General features: G+C 37.2%; 1 protein-coding gene across 15 annotated transcripts in view; it reads right to left on the reverse strand.

Annotated features, from left to right (window-relative positions):
- Positions 1–23,983, reverse strand: part of Ppip5k2 (diphosphoinositol pentakisphosphate kinase 2) — a 61,236-nt gene that overhangs the window by 36,471 nt on the left and 782 nt on the right. For 7 of the 15 annotated variants that reach the window (XM_034521261.2, XM_034521258.2, XM_034521256.2 and 4 more), the window contains exons 2-14: positions 17,173–17,568; positions 14,929–15,124; positions 12,606–12,696; positions 11,644–11,729; positions 10,803–10,957; positions 8,640–8,741; positions 6,898–7,059; positions 5,858–5,979; positions 4,248–4,349; positions 3,111–3,197; positions 2,060–2,135; positions 1,822–1,931; positions 728–813 (exon numbers count right to left, since the gene is read on the reverse strand). In XM_034521261.2, coding sequence (XP_034377152.1) covers positions 728–813; positions 1,822–1,931; positions 2,060–2,135; positions 3,111–3,197; positions 4,248–4,349; positions 5,858–5,979; positions 6,898–7,059; positions 8,640–8,741; positions 10,803–10,957; positions 11,644–11,729; positions 12,606–12,696; positions 14,929–15,124; positions 17,173–17,286 — 1,489 coding nt within the window. In that variant the 5' untranslated portion in view covers positions 17,287–17,568. Of the gene's footprint in view, positions 1–727; positions 814–1,821; positions 1,932–2,059; positions 2,136–3,110; positions 3,198–4,247; positions 4,350–5,857; positions 5,980–6,897; positions 7,060–8,639; positions 8,742–10,802; positions 10,958–11,643; positions 11,730–12,605; positions 12,697–14,928; positions 15,125–17,172; positions 17,569–23,983 lie in introns of those variants that run through there. The other 8 variants (XM_076914686.1, XM_076914685.1, XM_076914683.1 and 5 more) reach the window with 3 other exon arrangements.

The following is a 23,983-nucleotide window of genomic DNA, read 5'->3' on the forward strand; positions in this document are numbered from 1 at the left end:
GAAGACGGAAGCCACTACAGAAATCCACAACCCATCAAAACACAAAGTTGTGGAGCCCATTCCCCAAAATATGTCTACAAAACACTCCCACGCCTAAGAAAACACTGTAGAAGAGGAAGCAAGGGGATTGTAAGAACCAGAGGCTCCGGAGTCAGCTGGGAACCTCTGTCTCCTAGTAACTGCAGAAGCTACATCTGCAAAGTCTCACTAGCATGGCTGTCCAAATCTAAGCTGAGCAATGATGACATAAAGGAATATAGCAAGCTGGACATGAAAAAGCTCAGGAGGCCTTGACCCTGTACAAAACAGACAGACAACTGAGCGGAGCTGGGAGTGGGAGACGGGGTCCTGGATCTCCAGGGAAGAGCACACCAATTGGTTGTCCAGTGCCAAATGGTCAGCCCTGAAAACACACATGTAAGTAATACTGTTTGTATTTAGAGAAAAAAGAGGCCATGAATTTGAAGCAGAGCGGGAAGGAAGGGGTATTTTGGAAGATTTGGAGGAAGGAAAGGAAAGGAAGAAATATTAACTAAATCATAACCTCAAAAACAAAACAAAAGTATCTTTATTAAAGGGATAGAGGCATAGTTAGTCAAATACTGACTCTAGTTGTTTAAGCAGGACATCCATCCCAAAAGGTACTGAGCAGAAAACGGTCCAAGTTACCACTATAGTATAAGTTATTACATACACATAATTGCAATAGGGATTAAAAATGATATACCTTCCTCCTCACTGGACGTTTTCGGACAACCATGAGGAAGATAGGTCAACTGCACCTTACGGTTTATTCCCGAAAAATGACCATACCTGAAAAATAAAATGCCAATTAGAGCGTAAGACATTTATGAAGCATTGACTGAATTCCTAAAAAAAAAAAACTAAGATATACAGATAAAAACTAGTTCTCTTCTACTGCCTTGGTGGATCCTTCAAAAATAACCTAGCAAGCATAAATCAATAATAACAGCTGACCATTTATAGGAACTGTTTGATAAAAGTGAGATAATTCTGGACACACTGCACAGACAGGCACAACTACATATGCGAGCTGGCCTGTGGGAGGAGTGCTGGGAAAAGCTGTCGTGAGCAGAGCTTGGTTATTGCATTCATGAACTCAAAAAAGCCATGGCTGCCGGCACAAGATAAAGCCAGAGAAAATTCTGTGTGTTTGGGGGCGGGGGCAGGGAGGGTGCTCTGCAAGCCCCACCATTACTGAGGCTATTGCTAGATGACAGCTCTGGGAACAGAGAATCATTTTTCCTGCAGAATATGATCATGGATAGGTCCCTCAGTCTTCTGTAAATGCCGCAAATCCACGCATACACACATAGTCGGCACTAGTTGGCCTTGACAAGAATCACACAGTTAGGAGGAGGATGTGTCGGTGGAGGAGGGGGGTGTTTGGAGGGGGGAAAAAAGAAGCAGCTATGATAACATTTTATTGTATGCATATAGAAAATCCTTAAACATAAAAGAAAAATGTTTTAAAACAAAGTACAATTTAAGTATCATTACAGGACATAAGAACAGAAGTGGTTACCCATGTAAAGCTCACAACAGAAATACTGATGGGTATTAACTTTTGAATGGACAGTTTAAAATTGTTTAGCTAAACAGGTCTGAATCTCAGATTCAGTTTGCTATGTGACCTTTATTCTAAGTATTCAAGAAGGTCTAAGTACAGGGCTGCTTTCTTTCTCCTCATTGAAATTAACAGTGGAAACTAAAACAGTAATTCAGTATAATAAAATATTTTGTCACGTAATCCAAACAGAAGAACTGTATTCTAAGGAAGAGGGCCAAAGAGTTACTCACATCTCTAACACAGTCTTCAGTTGTTCAAGTTTTGACTTGTTTTCTTCAATTTCAGAGTCATTATTTTGCCCCAGCTCCATGAGAAGCTGCCGTGCAATATCCAGGACTTCCTATGCATGTTAATAAAGAGTTTAAATTTTTATATTATATAGTTTCACCATAAAAAAATTAAATATAACATACATTAAAACAAACAAGCAAACAAACAAAAAACCCAACAACCAAAACAAAAACTTGCCTGTAATTGTTTTGGCTTCTTGAGCTTTAACTTCCCTGATTTATATCCATCACACTTTTCAAAAAGATCAAAAAACCTTATAAAAGGATAGAAGACAGTTAGTCATTTGCAATAACTAATAGCACTGATAGGAAGCTGGGCATGTTGTGCACATCTATAACCATAGCATTCAGAAAGCTGACCCAGGAGGATCATGAGTTCAAGGTCAGCCTGGGCAATACAGTAGGACTTTATTAAAAAACAAAAACAGCAAACAAAAGCCCTCACCAAATAGTCAACCAATTAAAATAAGAGATATAACAATAAGAATAAAGTCTTTGAATATAAGGTCGGTGTTTCTTCTTTTAACTCAACCTTATGCTTCCTCCACCTTGTCTCCCTGGCAAAAAATCTTGTTACATATTTCCCGGTCGGCATCTATCTCCTTGGCTCAAGTGATCTTCCTGCTCCCCTCTCTGAAACACAAGTACATGTGTTTTGTGGTACTCACTGCACTTAGCATCTGCTCCTCTTTCTTGGCAACACTCAATGCAGGCCTAAACCACACCAAACCACTACCTACTATAGTACTTGCAAAATGTGTGCACAAGGCAAGCTGCACCCCATTAAAATCAAAACAGCTTCTGTTGTCAGTGCATCGGATGTCAATACATATTTAATGGCTCGGGTTTCCATATCAAACACTGAACAGAAATAATGGGACCTTTCTACACATTTGCTTCTGGAATGCTGAGATGTTTCTCACAGTACAATGTTAAAAAAACAAACAAACAAACAAACAAACAAACAAAAAAAAAAAAAAAAAAAAAAAAACAAAGAATAAGTAGAATATATTTATGATGATGAATGAAGGGCAGGTAGACTGACAGTTACAGATACACCCACAATAAATTTTAGATGCTAACACACCCAATATTTTAATGAGTTTGAGCACATTCAGTGGTTTAAATATTTTCACGATCAAAAGAATAGTAAGTAAAACTATTGTGATCCATCCATCCCTCAGAAAAGCGAAGGCCGCACCCGAGCCGAGCGCTTGCCTCAGACTCACTTCTGATGCCTCACTTCCATCTTCATTTTCTGTTTCGGTGTGCGATCCCCGTGTCGTATCACGGCTATGACACATCGAAGTTCCATCCTAAAGTGACAAAATAATAATAATAATAATAATAATAATAAACCCCTCTGGTGTCAATTCCCTAACATCAAAGGTTTCTTTTGACTTAATTTTGGAAGACCAAATCTTACAACAGAAGAAGCCAGACAGGCGCGACAGTCATTTTATATAGTATTCCTTCTCTTTCAGAGGTGATGACCTTAACCTGGGATAAAGTGCATGGACTCTTAATCTGGGCTTCAATATTCATTGAACATCTGCCCTGATGAATTATCAACAGAGATGTCATTAATCGAAGCAAAAATCAACTGTTACATGATGGCTGCCATAGCTGTATGTTTATATCTTGTTCTCCAAGAAAAACATTATTATAACTCAACTTAGAAACATGTTTAGCAGTATGCTACAATGAAGAGCTATCATTTCAATTTTCAAATTGCAAACCACTTAAACACATTCCTGAAAGACATTAACAGATCAAAAATGTCTATGTTGAATTAATTTGAAAATGTTGTTTCAAAAATATACTTAAGTCCTATCTATCTATCTATCTATCTATCTATCTATCTATCTATCTATCTATCTATCTAGTACACTTTCCCCCAATTAGGACTTATCAAAATATTGAAACCTGGTAATGTATTTCTGTAAAGTGACTATATAGCATTCAGTTAAATCACGTGACATTAAAGTGAGTGATTTTCCCTAGCAGAATGCTATCAAACCCTCTGGCAATAGTGTTCCGATTTACTTACCTAAGATAGACCTAGACGCAGACAAAGCTGCATGATGCTACAACCCACATAATGCTCCCAGAGGCATCCACACATGGTCAGGCTTCGCTACATGGTTCTATACTTGCTCAAGCGTGGCTCAAGATCGTAATGGAATAGTCTGAGCTTTAGTATACCCTTGTAAAAACATATCCATTCCCCCATCTTCAAACTGAATCATATGAAGATACATATAGTAACTAATAGTCATTCAGAAATAATTGTTTACTATAATAAGAGAAACTAATGTGGAAAGTGTAAGAAATTTCTGAATGAAAACTGAATAACTGAAACTTACATAGTTCCAGAGGTAGTTGGTACAATTGGAATATCTTCAGCTTCTAATGGTATTGACCAGGGAATATGAAACTGTGGTGCAAGCTCCCGCATTACGATATTGCTTTAAGACCAAAAGAATTATTAAAAATTAGTTAATCCAAAGATAGATGTGGGTATTTAATTATGCCATGATAAAGAAACATAAGAATTTAAGTCAAACTAACAAATGGTTATATTACCCTGATTATGTTATGATTATGCTATGATCAAGTCCTGAACATGAAAACCTAGATATCTCTAAATTGAACACATTAACAAAATGCCATATATTTGTTATTAATTTATACAGCTTGAAAATAAAACATGTTGCTTTAATTACGTTTCCAGTTAGATTTTTTTATCGTTCATTAATTGTCTGTCAAATACCTATTATGCTATTTTTCTTTGTGTCTGTGAGGTACTGAGCATGAAAACCAGAGCCTTGTGCACACCGTATGCCTTCACAGACCTCAATCTCTGACAAACTTTTTCTAAATATGATAACTTCTACCAAGTCATCATTATATTTTATTAATAGGAGGAACAGTGAAAGATGCTTAAATAATTGATTTGAGGGCTGAGAGATTTCTTAGTTGGTAAAGTGCTTACCTTACAAATATGAGATCCTGAGCTTGAACCATACAATGCTAATTTTAAAAAAAAAAAAAAAAAAAAAAAAAGCCATGCGTGGTAGTGTTTATTTTTGGAATCCCAGTGTTGGGAAGGCAGAGGGAGTTACAGGCCAGAGAGAGGCCAGGAGATCCTATCTCAAGAACAAGTGGATTGTAACTAAGAATGACGCATTAGGTTGGGCTGTCATCACCACAAGATCCTGCACACATGTGAACCCTCATAGATACAGCAATCTCTACACAGTGCACACAAACCCACCCCCCCCTCTTTTCCTCCCCTCTCTTCAATATTTCTCTTTTCTTTCCTCTTCTAATTCTCTCTCATACATATAATTTTTCTGGTATATTAGCATGTATTTCTGCTAAAGTAAGCAAGACACCCGTGCCTTCAATTTCTCTTTATTGAAAAGCTCGTGCCTTTGAAGTGCAGTACAAAAGCTGACTCTAGTGCTTTTCTCATGTCTGCTTAGAAAGTCTTAGAGATACTCCTTGCTTTATTAATCTTCTAAATCAAATGATACCTAAAAATGGTATTTCTACACATATTTTCTTTTCTACTTGTTTGATTATTTTATTAGAATAGCAAATAATGAACATACAGAATGAAGTCAAGGAAAACTATCCGAAATTTCAAAGTTTACTCTATGACTCAAGTATCTTATTTTATGAACGTTTATTTTATAATGTTAAGTAGGTTAACACTTCAAATACAATTACATAGAAAAAAAATGGAGGAATGTTGTATCTAATAATCCTGTTACAGCAAAATCCATGATATGAGATGGTTAGGAATATGTTATTAATTAAGCTGTCCTCATAACCTAAAGCACGACTCAGAATCTGGCATAATTTATGGGTATCTTATCAATATGGACTATTACCCTCGAGTGATCAGAAAGCTCCCATGGCTAGCTTGTGCACAAAGTCACACAGGAGAAGTATGGTGGTAAATGCTTACCCAAGAATTTTTGCACAGTCATCATAGTACTTCATGGAATTTTTCACAAAACTGAAGCCATTGACATCGCATACATAGGACTGTCCATTGGCGCGTAACAAATCAAAGCCACAAACTGTTTGCTATTTAAAACAAGGTAGAAATTTTAAGGTATCATTGGAATTACTATGATTCTCTATTCCAATTTCTTAAGAACATTATATATAAATGTTTGCATCACAAAAAGAAATGAAGGCTATAAATAACCATAACCTTGAGTACTCTGAACACACATTATGAATTCCATGTGATTATTCCCTCATCATGAATAGTATTAGTCTTTGGAATCCAAGTATAATAAACCAGTTTATAAGAATCATTACAACTTATCTACAGATCATCATTCTTCACACAAAATTACTACACAGAAGTAGTTCTTTTATTAATAACCAGTAATATACTTAGCTTCTGTTATGCATCTAGGATAGGCCTTTTCTAAAAAAATAAAATGCATCCTTCATTGAATGCAGGTTGCTTTACTTCCACTTGAATATTTACTCTATACTAGTAATTAGATAAATTAGTAGCATACAAGAGAGGACAGTCAAACAAAAGAAGCAAAGAGGTTTCTTTAAAACATATATATTGTTCACAAGAACAAGTTTTACTGTATATTAGGTCAAAGGACAAAACAATGAAGAACATTTATTCAAATAATATTTCTAACTTTTTTCATGAAAGTAAAAACTATTTATCACCAATTTAAAAAAAAAGAGTATGTTAGGCACTAGCACTAAGTATACAAGTTGCTGGTATTATTCTTTAACCTTAAGTTTTGAATAAATGAATAAGATGTATTACTTTTCTAGAATACAGAAAGAACATGCTGGAAGAGAGGGAAGTGACGTTAGCCCACAGGAACGTCCACATACACACACATATGAGCTCATGTATACTGACCGCCTCCTCAGCTTACTCCTCTAATTATAAGTCCAATAATGCCTAGCACCCAAAGGAAAGCTTAGGATACAAGGGTCTGCATGACTTGCACAGCATCTTACCTTAAAAGCAAGGCAGACTTTCCATGCAATCAGCTTCTCCCGTGCATTGAGAATAACAGGGTATCTTACTTCCTTCCCTTCGCTGTCTCGTTCGACCTTGCCATCGAGAGCTGGAGATTTTCGGGCTTCAGCATGAGCATAGTCTGGACCCACGGTATAAACCTTTCGTAAAATTAAAATACATATAATTCATATTGCCAGTTAAATATATAACCAGAAAATAATAAATTCAAAGGAAAATATCTATTTAAAATAGTTCAGATGCCAGACTATTAATAGGCATACCTTTGTATTTTACATGCCAGGATTAAGAAAAGGTTATACATAATTACTTACACAGCATAATGACTTTATTCTCTGTACTAAAATACAAAACTGAGCATCATGTACTAAAATGTAAAGATACAATTCTTAAACACACATAGAAGAAATGGCTACATGATTTTTTAAAGGGTGTGGAATTCATCTTGTGAGAGAACAAGGAAAGGCATTTTTACAGAGGTGATAAATAGGACAGAGAAATGAAGCAACACAAGGCATTCTGGGAAGAGAAAGGAATCCAACAGTACAGTACGTCCTGTAGTGATTGGAATGGCATGTGTTGGAAGAAATATCTGATGTGGCAGTGTTATGAACATGGACATTATCCTGTGGCCAATGAGAATCTACCAACGATTTTTAAAGGGCAAGTTCAAGATGAGATTTATAAGTTTAAGAAGAGCAGCCTCATAACATAAAGAAAGGCTGGCTGGGAAGAGGTCGGCTTCATCAGTTACCAGGTGCACTGGCATATTTATATCACGTTACCATGACCAGAGCCACATATCACTGACATTCATCACTGGTAGCCACTAGGATCGTCAATCTGATGCTGTCCTAATCAGTAGCCTTTAGAGTATCCCATGTATTTAAAACTTGACCTAAACATTTTTGTAACATTCACTAAAATCTGTCATCTTTGTAATACTGGGTGTTTTACTTTTAAGCCTTTAAGAACACTGTTCTTTAAAAGGAGTTCTTGAACTTCCAATTGTCAGTGATATTCACCATACAAAACAGAAAGAACAAGAAGCTGGACTTCTTAGAACTTAGGGATTGCTTGCCTACCTCACAAAAGGGCCTATATTCTATCCCTAGTACCAATAATAACAACACTGAAAAAGGCTAAATAGTTACCTTTCTCTAAAATAAATGGTGACTTCAAAATATAAACTAAAACTACATGGTCTCTATGATTTATATGGTCTTATGATAGTTAAACGTATGAGTTTTTGATCTGACGAAGATGATGCCACAATGATTTACTTCCAGTTGAAATTATCCTTCAGATTTCCACTTCTGGTTCAGTGAGGATACGGTATCATTCTCTCTCAAAAGCTGGACAGCAGTAGTTAGATGTAGCTTTTGCCAGTCAGGTAATTACCAGTGAGCGGTACCCATGTTCTGCATGCAGGGCACCACACATCGAAGCTATGATGGTCATGAGATTATATTTATTCAGTGTACTCTCAACTAAGAGTAACTTTTCTCCCCCCCCCCTTTTTTAAATAAAACTGGGTACGTAGAAAAGGCTTGCCTCAAACTTAAGATCCTCCTGCCTCACACCTGAGTGCTGAGATTGTAGGATACACTACCATACCGAGTTTTGAAGTTAACACAGAGTTTATCAAGACATGACTCAGTATTAATCAAGGAGAATCTGTACTTCATTCCACCATGCCATAATCCTAAACACATCCTACCTTAACATCAGTACCATCTGTAGGCATAAACTCTTCATATATATATGACCCCGTTTTTCGCACGTTGCTTTCTGGGGAATACACACTACTTCTACTGCCAATCTAGAGAGAAGATACAGCCATTAACATACAATCAGGGGCGCTCTCATTTTTATAATACATCTAAAATGTAACCTTTACTTGGCAATATATATTCTCTGCTATAGTTGTTACTTAAACATAACAACTACATACAAGCATAAAATATAATGAAAAAAATCAAGTGTGTTATGGGACTGAAGAGAATTCTTAGTGCTTAAGAGTACTGGCTGCTATTCCAGAGGATACAAGCTCCCCAGCACCCATATCAGGCAGCTAACAAATACATATATGTAACTCCAGTTCCACGGGATCTGATGCCCTCCTCTGGCCTCTCTCATATATATGTAACACATACACACACACACACACACACACAAATAAAAACACTTGAGTCTGTTTATTTCTGCTCCAGAGCTTCCACTATATAAACAACACTTCATTTTATAGTTATGTCTAGGCTGTTTGCCAAGTTTCTGGCATAATTCAACACTACCACTTTAAACACTCTTAAGACGGAAACAGGCCACATTTGTAGTTATGTTTCTAAGAAACTGCTAGGAGGTTCATGTTTATTCATATCTGTACTTAGACAGATACTGCCAAATCTTCTAGAAACTATGTTATCCAAGTCTCACAAACAAATATATAAGCTGGCTTAAATTTCTTAGTCTTATCTATACTTGGTATTTTTACTCTCTAATATTTGCCACTATAGTGGATATTTACAGGGCATTTATATTCTGTTTTAAGATATATTTCTATTTTACATGTATTGGTGTTTTACCTGCGTGTATGTAAATGCACCACATATACACAGTGCCCGTGAAGACCAGACGAGGGCACCAAATCCCCTAGACTGGAGTTACAAATGCGTGTGAGCTCCTGTCTGAGCATCACGCTCTCTTATGCTGCAGGACAGCAACAGTCAGATACACACAAGTGAAGACAGTCATATTCTGCTTGCAGTACACCATACAACTAAGCCATGATGGTCATCAAGTTATTTATTAACTGTATTCTCAGCTTTTTCTTCCCTTTTCTTCCTTTGAGATAAAACCTACTGGGTCCTCTTCCTAACCACTGAGCCATCTTTCTAGCTTTTTGCTTATCCTGAACATACAGAACCATGACTATTTATGAGCGCGCCTCGAGTCTTGATACATTACTAAGAGGCTGCAATCCTGCTAATACATGTTGGATTAGGCTTATTTCCCAACTACCCAATTAAAAAAAAAATCCTTGTCATTCCAAAAAGTAATATAATATCATTATATTTCAGATCTGATTTGCATTAATTTTATTGTGGGAACAATTTAGACTTACATAAGTAAAAATTACCAATATTACTTTTATGTAAACTGGCAATTTTTCCATATAATTTCTCTAAAGGGGAGCATATCTTTAAGTCCATTTCTAGTCTGATAGAAACGAAAGTGGGAGACTGAAGGCACATCCAGCACCTTTGTATTCTGAGGGCAAGAATTTTATGTAACTACACTTTCTGTGGTGGTAGTGTGGGAAATGTCTCCCACAGACTCAGGTATTGAACACTTGCTGCCCATTGGTGTCGATGCTCTGTAGATGTGTGCAGGCTGGCTGGAGGAAGTGTCTCCCTGGGGTGGGCTTTGAGAGACTGAAGCCTCAGGCAGGCCATTCCAGTCAGAGCTCTACTTCATGCTTGTTGTTAGAGATATGACCTCTCAGCTATGTTCCTGTCCCCACAACCATGCCTGTAGCTTGCGCTAGGCCTCTTCTGCCACAATGGGCTCTTACCAATCTGGGTCCCTAAGTTTGCTTGAACCGTAGTTCAAAGAAAGTCTTCCTTCCTCCCTTCCTTCCTTCCTTCTTTCCCTCATCCCTCCTTTCTCCTAGAAGTAGCTCTAGCTGTGGTGTTTTATCACAGAAACAGAGAAGTACACTTTTTGGTGGCATTACCACAGTTTCATCAATTTCCTCTAGACAATGACAGTTGAGTATCTCACCTTAGTTTATTAAGAAAGAGCCCGATGATGACCTTTAACACGCTTTAATAGAATGTATAGAAGAATGAAGACTACTCGCAGGAAGATTTCAAAGGCTCACCTTCCTGAAAAGTCTCTGACTTCCACCCCCGGCGGATGTTGGATAATAAATGTAAACATTGTGGTCTTCTGCACTGACTGGCTTTTCCACAAATGGCTTTTGGAAAACTTCCCCATTCACTTCTACATGATCTTCTCCTTCAATCAGGTTGCATTCTAAACACAAAGCATAATCACCAGTCAGATACTGATTTATCACCTAGGTAATATTATTACAAGAGCAAAAGTAAAACTTACTTTTCAACCTTCTAGTAAAATTGCCTTAGCAGACTACATTAATCAGAGCTGAGGCAGCAGAGGAGCAGAGGAATAGCCTGAATAGTATGTGCAATGCCCTGCCCTCCTCAGGGCCTCAAGGAAGAAACACAGCCTGAGACAAAGGACAAGAGGCTACCTACAACTACAGAGAGAGTAAGAATTGGCCTTCCCCGGGGATAAGCTTCCTAAACGATTATCCAGTACCAAATGGTCAGCCCTCAGATCATACGCATACAATTATACGTATAAGACCCAGGAAGATAGCTCCTATACTACTTAGCCAGTCAGCTCAGTGTCTTGTTTTGCTTTGTTTTCTGACACAGGGCCTCACAGTGTGAAGCTAGCCTGGCCCAGAACTAAATACATCCTGACTCTGACATTGAATTCCCTATCCATCTGCCTTAACCTTCTGAGTACTGGCATTACAGGCATGCCACTACGACAGGCCCACAACTGTTTAATTCATTAAGAAAAACTATTAAATAGACTATCAGGAATTCTTAAACTCTTTCTAGTTATTGTAGGGATGTGACAAAGAGTATGTCAAGAACCAAAAGGCAGGCTACGGAGCTGAGCTCTCTGACCTTTCGGGTTATTGGGATCACGGTTCAGAACTGCATACCGAGGAAGCAGGATGCCTTCAGCTTGCAGAATGCTATAAACGTCTCTTCTAAAGAACAGAGAAACATCCTTAGTGCTTGGCTCTCCACTACTCAATGTATTACACTCCCATACAAGTAGCTACCACTCTTAACTATCATGCTGTTCAAATATTAACCCTTTTTGTTTTTCTAAATATTTCAAATATCAAACTGCTCCTAACAAAATATTCACCAAAATGCATATAAAATGTCTTTTGAAAAGACTACACTTTAAAACAAGAATGTACATGCATGAAGAAAAATAGTCAAGTAAGACTAATATCACAAAGACAAAATATAGCCTAACTACTAAAACCCTTACCATAATATTGAATACCATAAAAAAATTCCTAGAATGTTAAGAGAAAAATGATTTTACTCTCATGTGAAATTAGTATACATGTATTTCCATATAAGTAATATAAGTAATGTCATGTTATAACACAAAAGTAGAATGCTCATGGAAAATAGAACTGCATGTAGCTACCAAAACAAAATACCAACTAAATGAATCAGACAAACACACACCCTTTCATAACTTCATCTGGAACCTAGGCTCAATAGGTTAAGATGTACAGTAGCAAAGTGCTGTAATGGTACACTTCACCAGAAATATCACCAGTTACAATGAATGAATTCTATGTAAGCACCAGCCATATGACAAGAAACTGCAATTTTAATCAGTTTAGTAGGCTTCGGAAATTAAACAACTGTCAGCAAGTTCCTTGTCCCACTACTTAGGGGACTACCTGTGACTAAGTGAATGACTCCTCAATTCTCAAGGTTCTTCATTGATAAAGTTTCTTAATAAATTTATTCTCTTAAGGATGCAAGGATGTCAGCATATACTAAGCAGTAAGGAAGCGTTGATTTCGGTTTCCCTTAGTTCAGCCAACTTCACTCACCTATCTTGTATGAGATACTGCATATTCAAGTCATTGATTACAAATGGATTCCTGAGTTTTGCATAGGCAACTGCTTTGTCCAGTGGAAATCCTAAGAACACATATTATTATCATATTCTGTACAATCTTAAGATAAGCTGGCATCTATAAATTTATTAGTTATCAACTTGAATTATGTCACCTCCCCTAAAAAAATAATTTCAGTATGTACATAACCACCTTCTATAAAAGATATAAAATAATAAGTATGTACATTTTTATTTAACTTATACTATTAAAATAACTTTTCTTGGTTATTATCATTGATATGGCACACCAAGTCACTAACTATGACGTGTTAGCCTGTATCTGACTATTTAAAGATACCTGATAGAAAGGTAAGATTATTTCATATATAAAGAGAAATCTATAATAATGTTTCACATCACTTTATTTTTAAAAATCTTCTCAATACACGAGTCTCTTTTATTTGATATTTTCATGTCTAAATATGAACTAGCTGACAGTACCTTTAAAAATAGAAGCAAAAACAAAAATGGATTTATATACAATAAAATGTGCAAAAGATAAAGATATGAATAGAAGCGTGCTGCTGCTGGGTTGCCTTAGGATATAAAGACTAATCTACTAAGATTTCTAGACTACTAAAATGATTAATAATAATGAAAATGAGTCAAATGTAGATGTGATTACAATAGATTTCAAAAAACTGTAAAAATCTTAGATTATCTTTTATTCTCTACATTATTACCACTGGCATTCTCCAATGCACCATCGCAGATTAAAGACAACATGCTGAAATCCTGCCTCTGCTTAGCTATAGAAGGCTAAGCTGACTCCTCTATCTCGACAGTCAAGCTCAGTCGTCAAAGGGCATGACAACCAGCTAACCAACAGGAGACGGCTAGAATTGAGAGCTTCCCAATGTATATAAGATACTTAGAAAATCTGGCATAATCTCCCAAAGAATACTACTTTTAATGGTTCTTAAGTGACAATTCTCTCATCAATATCTCCTCTATGGAAGATAAAAATCAATCAGCAGGACAATGTATGACTTAACTATGAACATTAACCCCTCCTGAGGACATTACATTTCTGCAGCACTACATGAAATTTTAGAAATGTTAAGTATTAAAATTCTAATCAAAAAGCTATGTTCAGTTAAAATGTATTCCTATTCTCTTGGGTTTTTAATAATGCATTAAGCAGCAGCTGGACTCTATAAAATATTCTGCACATGTAAAGGTTTCAATGTCATGATTTCAAGCTGCCCACCAGAACTGAGCAAATGGGAAGCACCTGCCAGTCAGTCCCTGATTTCATTTTGGTTAAAGAGAAAACAGTAGACTCTCGCCAACAGATAACATATAGAGTATGTCCTAAAACACGGCAGGGAGCTTTTAGGAGCTAATAGCTTTCACAGAAAGAACCATGCAACTAACAGGAAGAGAAGAACACTTTCATGTGCAGAAAACTTAAAAATTTCTCAAGAAAAAAGCCTCAGCTAGCCAAAATCAGACTATGTTTACTAAAAAATGAAATCAATCTTCATTACCAGTATACAGAAAAAAAAAACTTAGCACAGTACAGAACTATTGTTGCGGGCGCAGAGGGGGGTTAAAGATCTAATGATTAATACAGAAACAAATTCTAAAACTTACAAACTTATTAATGGGAAAAACAAGTAATTTATAAATTTAAAATTTTTTCAGAAATAGACAGCAATAATTTTTATTATTGTATTTTACTGTAACATTGATACTTAAGCTTAACTGCTATTGCCGTTCAATTTAAAATGGCAAAGAAGCCCTAAATTTTTAATTGAAAGTTCTTAACAAATGAACTATGCACACTTATAAAGACTATCAGGTCCCTTTCTATGTGGTAGAAATGTAGGGCTTAAAATCTCTAATAATTCAAGGATTTATCTGCAAACAAAGGTGTATAATAAAAGGCTAATCGCAACCTTACTGTAACAGTGAAGACTAGGAGTTATCCAAATGCTTGGTTATTAGTTAACTAAGTTATACATTTATATAATACATACCATGAAAAATATGGTGTGGGAAAATATGATAAAAATCTAAGAAAAGCTAAATGTAAAGTTACATGTAACTATGACGCTAAACTTTGAAAAAACACATTGAGAAGAAAAAGATTAGAAAGAAATATATCAAAATGTTAACATCCCCTATCTTTGAGTTAGCTTCATTTCTCATTTATCCAATACTCTACAACAAGTATGTATTATTTCTACAATCAGACAGGACAATATTTCTACAATCAGATAGGATAAAACACCCCGTCCACCTTCTAATACCTTTAGAATGGAAAGAAATAAGACAATCACATAAAGGCCAGTTTTCCACGGGTTCATTCAAAATAACTTCCTCTTCAAAAACTACTACTGTGATGTATTTAAACAAGGAGATCCGTTCCAGAATTTCCTTCATGGGTTTGGATTTAGATTTCTTTGCCATGGAACATATCCCGACCACAATCTGCCTTTCTGGTGGCTAAAACAGAAAGAAAACAAGATGACAGGTTGTCCGAATAGGCTTTCTAAAATATCACTAAATTTCCTTTCAGAAATAGACTTGGAGCAGGAATCAGTAAAACTGACATATTTACTACTGAAGTCAGCAAAATTCTATCACTTATAATACTTTACAATTAAAACAAATTTTAATAAAAAAAACCACCTTCAGCATATTGCTACTGTTTTCAATTAAGTTTAAAGTACAAATAAACATTCCTTCTTCACCCGCTCCCAGCATTTGCTTAATTATCTTCAGGCAGAAAAATACAAATGAGAGCAAACCTTCATCTATTCCACTAAAAAGTCCAGTAAGAGTCAGATGCAGAATTTTGTTGTTTAAAATCAAATGCATTTCCAACTACAAGGCTGCACAGTAGTAAGTCTTCTCACAGACCGAGCTGGGACATGAGCTGGTCACAGATAGCTTTTTGAACTTAGAGAAAGGCTCACTGCTAAATGCCAATGAACTCTGACACTCCCTCCAACATTCCTACTTGACGATCTCGTTAATCTTTGCACTTGTAACAAAATCAACGTTCAAACCTGAATACACACAGCATAGTAAAAGTAACATACTGAGGACCTCTTGCTCACAAAATTCTGTTATATTCATTCTCGATTCTTTGCACTTCACCTTGGCCTTTTCATTCCGGAGCTTAAGAGTTCTATCAACCATAAGGCCGCATCTAGTTTTTTTTCTCTTCCATGACTTTATGTATTTTATATAACACTACATAAAGATGTTCAAAGGTGGTTCATAAAACTTCTCCTTAAATGTAGCAATAAAAATTGGGGGATTAAATTGTTCTTTTCTTTTTACATTTAGAAAAATAATTCTACATTGCCTCTTCTAACATGAAAACTGGAGTTCAAATGAGTATTGGAATTGATTATAAATCAGACAATGTAACAGCAACCATCCTGGAATCTCCTATCTCTGACTCCCCCCATCGTCCAACTTAAGGCCCCTGTTCATTTTATTCCTCATCAAGAATCTTGAAAGGGCTCACTATCACCTTTCTAATAAAGATTTCACAGGTCAACTCTACTGGTTATTTCTCACAGCTCCAATAATATTTGTGACAATAATATCCATGGAGGACTTATTTCCTCAGGGTGATCAAGGTTCACCCACAGTTGCTTAGTGAGAACATCACTGCTACAGAAAAATGTCTCCTGACAGGAGGTTGAAAGAGTGTGACTCCACATAGCCCTCAGTGACTTCTCTATAAACAGTACTGCTCTTCTCACAGCCATAAACAACTGTCTAATCACCACCACAGTCCGATCTTACCACTCTTACCAAGCAAGACAGGCTTTTCTTTTAAAATGGGATTCTGTTTTTAATTTGATATTTAAGAGAAAAAAAAATCAACATATAGTTTATGTCTGCATTTCAAATCAGTTCCCAAAACAAAATAGTCTCTTCCCGAGGGCAAGGAGAATGGGGGCTAAGAAACACAGTGAGCACTAGAACAAGGAAGTGAATGTAACAGATGTGCTCCCTGCCTATGACACAACAGCACACGACACTGACACATTAGTTTCTTACACACGCGTGCAGCCTTTGAGATACTCTCGTCGAACAGCTTAAACTTAATTAGTTCCTTAGTATCTTACAGCAACTCTAAACTGTCATTAAACTAAGTAAGGATCTTATTGCTAGCTACCTTTATTACACTTTTTAATATCCTGTCTAGTCATATTACTTATACTTTTTCAATTTAAAACTTTTTTTAAACAAATTTGCATATTAAAAAGTCGTCTTACACGCCGTTAATCCCAGCACTTGGGAGGCAGAGGCAGGCGGATTTCTGAGTTCAAGGCCAGCCTGGTCTACAGAGTGAGTTCCAGGACAGCCAGGGCTACACAGAGAAACCCTGTCTTGAAAAACAAAAAAACAAAAAACAAAAACCAAAAACAAACAAACAAACAAATAAATAAAAATCACAGTATTCGTTTGTATTAGGAGTAATCAATGAACATTCTGCACTGTACTGGTTTATCATGAAAGAAACAACTTACAGAGTCCTCCTCCTCCTCCTCTTCTTCATCAGCATGGTGGAAGAAGCGTCGATAGTTTCCAGGATTGATTTCTGCATCTTCAGGCCCAACAAAGAATCTGGGGGGTTCACTCATTTTTCTTGAATTTGATATACATAAAGGTTAAATAATCTACACTAAAGCTGCTTCAGATAAATGGTGTCAGAAGAACACATTGTCACCCTGCCAGCTGACAGCAGGTCTGCTGCAGTGTTTTCACCCAATCCCATGAAATGTGCTGACACTTAGTTGGCCAGTGCTGCTCCGTTCTCAGATATCACTGCTTCATTGTCGACCTCCCGGTTGCTGCTGCAGTTTAAAGCGCGAGGACAATGAGGCTGCTGGTCGCCCGGGTTGGAACAGTTCTCCTCCTTTTACCTAAAACACAACGCAAGCAATTCATTTCAACAGAGTGCTTCAAAAATACGCACAAAAATAACTTTATATAATATTACACAATCAGGTCCAGTAACTTGTCAAAGGACACCAAAACGATAATCTATTTTCCTCCATAAAATCAAGTAATGAAGATTATAGTCCAGAAAAATATATGAGAGCAAGTGGATAAGATGACACAACACAACAAAAGACCACACTCGGTTCAAATCCAAAAAGTAGCTGATAATGAGAAAACGATGTCAATTATAAAACAAGATTTTGTTCAAAAGTCAACCCTTCGTCCTGAAGTATCCGAGAGGAGTGGACAAAGACAGACGAAACACAGCTCTTGTGCGTTCACCAGTGGGCAGAAAACAAGACCTCATTCAGCTCTTCTCAAACTGAGGGCTTGAAACTATTTAGCAAATCTAGAATAATTACTACAGCAAGCCTAGAAAAATTACTACAGCCTCCTTATATAACATGCTTGTCTAGAAACTGTATGTGATTCAGTGACACTCCCATATAAAAATCCAACATGAAAATCCACTAGTTAACTAGCATATGCTAATGACATAATCTCAAACTATTCTTTACAAAGCTATTTACATGTATTTGAACACTGGTGACATTAAAATTAGTTATCTGCCAAGATAAAATTGTGCATCAAATACTTAATTTAATGACTGGTGATATTAAAATTGAACAATATTCTAGATAGATTTACAATACAAAATTTTTATTTCTAGAGGTCTGATTAAAGTTTAACTGGTAGCTTTCAATAAAACATAAAATGCAATCAGTTTACTCAGTAAGTTTTGGCTTTAGAAAATTGTTAGGAAAGCTGAAATCAGTTACAATTAGACCTGAAAAAAGAAATAATTTACTTATTAAAAATGCTTTTTTTTCATTTCTACTACACTATTTAATATTAAGAAGTGTTTCTTATTAAGAAAAAATAGCCACAACCTTCGATGACTTCCCAGCAGATGAGCTCAGTTCAGCTTTGCTGTCACTAAGTGGATACTACACACATCCTTGGGGCCTGTGTTATGTTCTTTCCATTAGCCTTGGCTTGGAGTCAACTATACCAATATGTTACTAACAACTTATACTAGCATTTCTGAATCCATCCACCCCCTCAGCTGTGTGTGTGTGTGTGTGTGTGTGTGTGTGTGTGTGTGTGTGAGAGAGAGAGAGAGAGAGAGAGAGAGAGAGAGAGAGAGAGAGAGAGAATATACCAACAGCCTGTAACTGTGAAGACTGGGGTAGCATAGTGCTTTGCACAAAAACACTTAGTAAACCTATATTTCTATCTGAACTGCTATAAATTAACTTTCTACTAACATAACATGAATATCTAAAGGAATACTCATGGATATTTGTTAAAATAAATGTATTTATTCAATAAATACTATTTACTTCTTATAAAATCACTTAAGGTTAAACAACTATATCCCTAGTTTAAGTATCCTAACAAAAATGACTTATATAACAACCTCATTTTAGAGGTAGTGCTGTAGGGCTATTTTTTTGCTGTTATTGTTTTCTGTTTTTTCCCCCCATTTAAATATTCTTTGTGAAATGCCTAGAATTGTATAAATGTAAATTTTTTGAAAAACCCAGTCAAGAAGACAATGACCAGTGGCAGAAATATCATTGTTATTGCTATTTGCAAAATACTGGTTTGCAGGGTTGGAGAGATGGCTTAGTAATCAGTAGCACTGGGTTGTCTTCCATAGGTCCTGAGTTCAATTCCCAGTACCTACATGGCAGATCACAAGGGTAGTCTCATGGGATCCGATGCCCTCTTCTGGTGTGTAGACATACATGCAGACAAAAAAGATCCATCTACATTAAACACATAAGTAAATCTTACAAGCAAACAACTTCCTAGTTTGTATTTCATACTACCCTTTCAATGACTAGCCGACACTGGGAGCGGGAGTCATCAAGGATAATAAGGGTGAAGGCATGTATATCACTTCGATTTTTCTCCCCAAACAATATGAGTTAGTAACCGATCTGCTGCCTACCTCCGAAGCACACATCACTTAGGAGGTTCAGTTGAGTCTGTAATGCTGCCCAGATGACAAGAGTTCATGTCCTCCACACAACTCTAAGTGTGTGCCCTAGAACCTGGTCTTCTATCACTGCTGGAGAAGACAGGAGTAGAGGAGCCAATGAAGGAGCACATGCTAGGAAGTCAACGCTAATCACATGACACTGGATCAAAGCCAGAGGGTGATACATTGAGATCATATGGGGCAAGAACGTGAAATATTAAAGCACAAGTACACTTAGTGTATTTCCTGTGTTCAAAGACTAGCCAAGGAAAAGGAAAAGCGGAGACTATGTTAGAGAGGTAATGAAGGCCCATTCAGAGGACTGAGGGTAAAATCATTTTCTGAACTACACTCAAGAAGCAGGTGAGAAGAGGTCAGACAGTGAAGAATTCTGTTTGAATGGCAGGCAGAACAATTATCCCTCAGTAGAATATAAGGCTGGGTGAGGCTTTCATTTATTTTTCTACAATTCTATTTCAAAATATGAGAGGGAAAAAAAAAGAGACTTAAAAGCTGAACAATTGGCCGGGCAGTAGTGGCGCACGCCTTTAATCCCAGCACTTGGGAAGCAGAGACAGGTGGATTTCTGAGTTCGAGGCCAGCCTGGTCTACAGAGTGAGTTCCAGGGCAGCCAGGGCTACACAGAGAACCCTGTCTCAAAAAACAAAACAAAACAAAACAAAACAACAACAAAAAACTCTGAACAATTAGTGTTTAGAAATACAAACCTAGGAGTCAAAATACCAATGTTATATTCTCATCCCTTGTGTATTGAACTCTTGGGCCCTCAATTTATTTCTAGGTAAACTGACCCTGTCATATCCCACATAAGGGCTAAATATACATTCATACATTAAAGGCACCTGTACTCTAAATTCTGGACATACTCCATATCAATCAACATGTTTGAGTAGGACTCCACCATTTAAGGTTTTTCAGGCAGCTCTAGCAAGCAGCCATGAAAGAGAAAAGAAAATGAAGAGAACAATAGAAGCAGCAGGAAGAGAAACACATGTTCACCATTTTCATTACTGTGCACGGTTGATAATACAGAAAATCAGACTATCTTCTTGTCTTAGTAAGGGTTTTACTGCAGTGAACACATGCCATGACCAAGGCAAGTCTTATAAAAGACATTTTCTTGGGGCTGGCTTACAGGTTCAGAGGGTCAGTCCATTATCATCAAAGTAGGAGCACGGCATCATCCAGGCAGGCATGGTGCAGTAGGAGCTGAGAGTTCTACATCTTCATCTGAAGGCTACTAGCAGAATACTGACTTCCAGGCACTTTAGTGATGCTGGTCTCTTCTTAATCACCACTAATTTTTTAGCTCCAGCTAACCAGCATCAATTGTCCCAATAGACTCTTTCCCCTCTTGACTATAGAGTCACATGCCTGAAGCTGCCGAGGTCTGCTGCTTCCTGGAGCTGGAACATGGCCCCGATGTTCATAGCTTCCTCTTTTCCAACTCCTTCATTTCGTAGGCTTGGCTTGCTCTGTAGACTGACCTTGAACTCAGAGATCTGCATGCCTGTCTCCTAGGATTCAAGGTGTGTACCATCATGCCTGGATGTTCTTCACCCAGAACTTGCTCTCTCAGGCTAGACTTGAACTCAGAGCTAAGCTTGGCTTTTTATCTCCTGGGACTAAAGGTCTGTACCACCATCCCTGGATCTAAATTTAGCTAGGTAGGATCTTGCCCCAAAGTCCCACTCCCTTAATTTGCTATCTCCTAGAACACAGGATTTGGCTCCATTTCACTTCCTGGTGCCCCCTTTAATACTTGAACCATATATTTTATATTTTTCCTTTCTAAACTTGCTACACTTATTTTAAATACTCTTCCTGAGACTTAACCAAAAAACAAAGTCTATGAGGGTGGGAGTTTCAGGGACTTCCTTTGTCAGCGCAGTTACTCTGAGTCTCTTCACCTTAGCCTCAGGCAGCTCTTCAGACAAGGGCAACAAGTACCCTTTGTAAGCAACGGTCCCCAAATAGAGTGGTCACATCATAATAATACTGGCCTATCACAAAAAGCTTTGATCAGGAATTCTTAAGTAGAGAATTTATACTTTAATGAACAGACAACCAACTAGGTTTGAGATGTGTGCAAAAAATATAAAAGACTTAACACTAGTTAAAAACTGAAATGTGTTTCAGTTAACTAGTTTCCACACATGCCATGCAGCAACTAGGAGACCTTAACATTCATCAGAACCACTTGGTGGACTGGAGCTACTAAACTGTAAAGTCTAGGGTTGAGCCCAATACTCTGCCTTCCTAAAACTCCAAGGAGATGCCGACATTGCTTGGAGCCTCACTTTAAGAACTGCTCCACTCTAGCAAAATTAACTTTAACTCTTGCTCCTGGCCCCAAAATCACTGAACTAGGCAGCAGACAGAACGAGGTTATACATCGAATACAGTTTTAAAGATTAAATGGCAACGAAGGAGGCCAGAGCAGCTCCCATGCAGTAAGGACTCTGTAAACATTAGCTGTTTCTATTACCGACTAACTATGGTTGTAAGGAAGACTTTTCTGACTTTAACTGACAAAAAAAAAAACAAAAAACAAAAAACAAAAAAACCATAAACAACTCAGTTTAGAATGTGCCTTCTGGCAAAGGCTGCCTGCTCAGATCCTCTTGTGATGATCTTTGTGGAGACCTTTTTACACAGCTCCAGTCTTACTCGGCTGCTGCAGACTGAACTACCTACTGCCCTGGACAAACAGTCCTCTCTCTCATATGTTTACTCATTCTGGCTAGAGCTGCCTCTTCCTTAAATTAACACCCCGAATAAGCCATCAATCCTGTACAGTAGTTAGAGCTTCCTTACAAATGTCTCCCAAGCTAGCTTCCCATAGGTTCCAATAAAATCCAGAAGTCCAGCCACGGAATTAGTAAATTTCCACTCAAAACAAAACAAAATAAAACAAACAAATAAACAAAAAACCTGGACCTCCAACAACTGCTGTTCAACCAGAATACAAAATACATAACTGGTTTTCCTGAGATCTCAAAACATTTTCCAGTGAAAACATTATTATAAATGATAGCTAAGTTCCAAGACACTAGGAAGAAGTCGCATTAAAAGTGTTAAATACTGGCTTCTTCCTGCTAGGAAAGGCAAACTAGAATAGTTTTTTTGATTATATGAACCAAGACGGTTCCAAGTTCCATACAACTTTGGCAATGATTGATTCCCCTCACTCTTCAAAAGGTATGTCTACCTCTTTCTGCTGAGTCAGCCCTTCTGCCTGGAATTTACCTTTCTGCTGAGCTAGCTCTTCGGTTTGGAATTTACAGCCATTTTAGAGGAAGTTCCTATTCTCCTTGAAATAAACTGGAAGACTTCAAAGAATGCTTCCCAGACTATTCTCATGCATCTATCAAACCCCAAACATATTTCTTAACCTTTCTGTCTCCTTGTGCTCAGGGTTTTGTTTTTAATTGTCAAACATTTCAAATTTTCGGAAAGACTGAATGAACTACTCCTATGTCTAGTATTAGATTCAATATTTTATCAATTGTTCAATTTAATACCCTTATAATTATTAAAACTTAGCAAGCTTTGATTGTACAATTATGAGCCTTCTATTTTTCAGTTTTACCACTTGCCTTTTCGAAAAATAGCCTATGCTGGAGAAAATACATTCGGCAGTCTGAAATAGTTAACTCTACATCACATACAGAAGTTGCACAGAGATCACGACTGTCATTTGTTTTACACACACACAAGCACACACACACACACAAGCACACTATGGATACATAACCTCTGATAATGTTAGTGAAGAAACTGGATTAACAAGAGCAATGGCGGGACAATAGAATACAGATGTTGGATTCAAATCTCGTTTCTAGTAAACACTCAAAGGTTTACCCATGGCAAACTGTTACCAGGGTAAGTTACACAACATCACTAATTTTCCATTTTTCGGTTTAAAAATATAATAACCTAACAACCTTCACAAGACTCTTGAAAGGATGAATATATGTGCAACGCATGTGGTGCAGTTACACATTAATAGCAGACATCGTTATATTATTGCTCTAAAACCACAGATTTCAGTTTATTTAAAAAGAAGAAAAAAAAAAAACCGTAATAGCGAAACAAAATCCTGCCCTGGTGTAGGCTAAGACGCTAATGCTGAAGTCAGCCATGCTTCCTATCTCCACAACTAAGTCTTTCAGGTCTTCCAGGACGCAGAAAGGCAAACGACCATTACCACGAAACTCTAAGAATGGTAACTCTCAGCAAGTTGCCCAAAACCTCGAGGATGAGATCCAAAGGTCATTACCAACATGGGAGGACGCAAAGTTATCTAATTGATAAGGAGCGGCGGG

This window comes from Arvicanthis niloticus, chromosome 17 (assembly GCF_011762505.2).
Source record: "Arvicanthis niloticus isolate mArvNil1 chromosome 17, mArvNil1.pat.X, whole genome shotgun sequence".
Classification (NCBI taxonomy): domain Eukaryota; kingdom Metazoa; phylum Chordata; class Mammalia; order Rodentia; family Muridae; genus Arvicanthis; species Arvicanthis niloticus.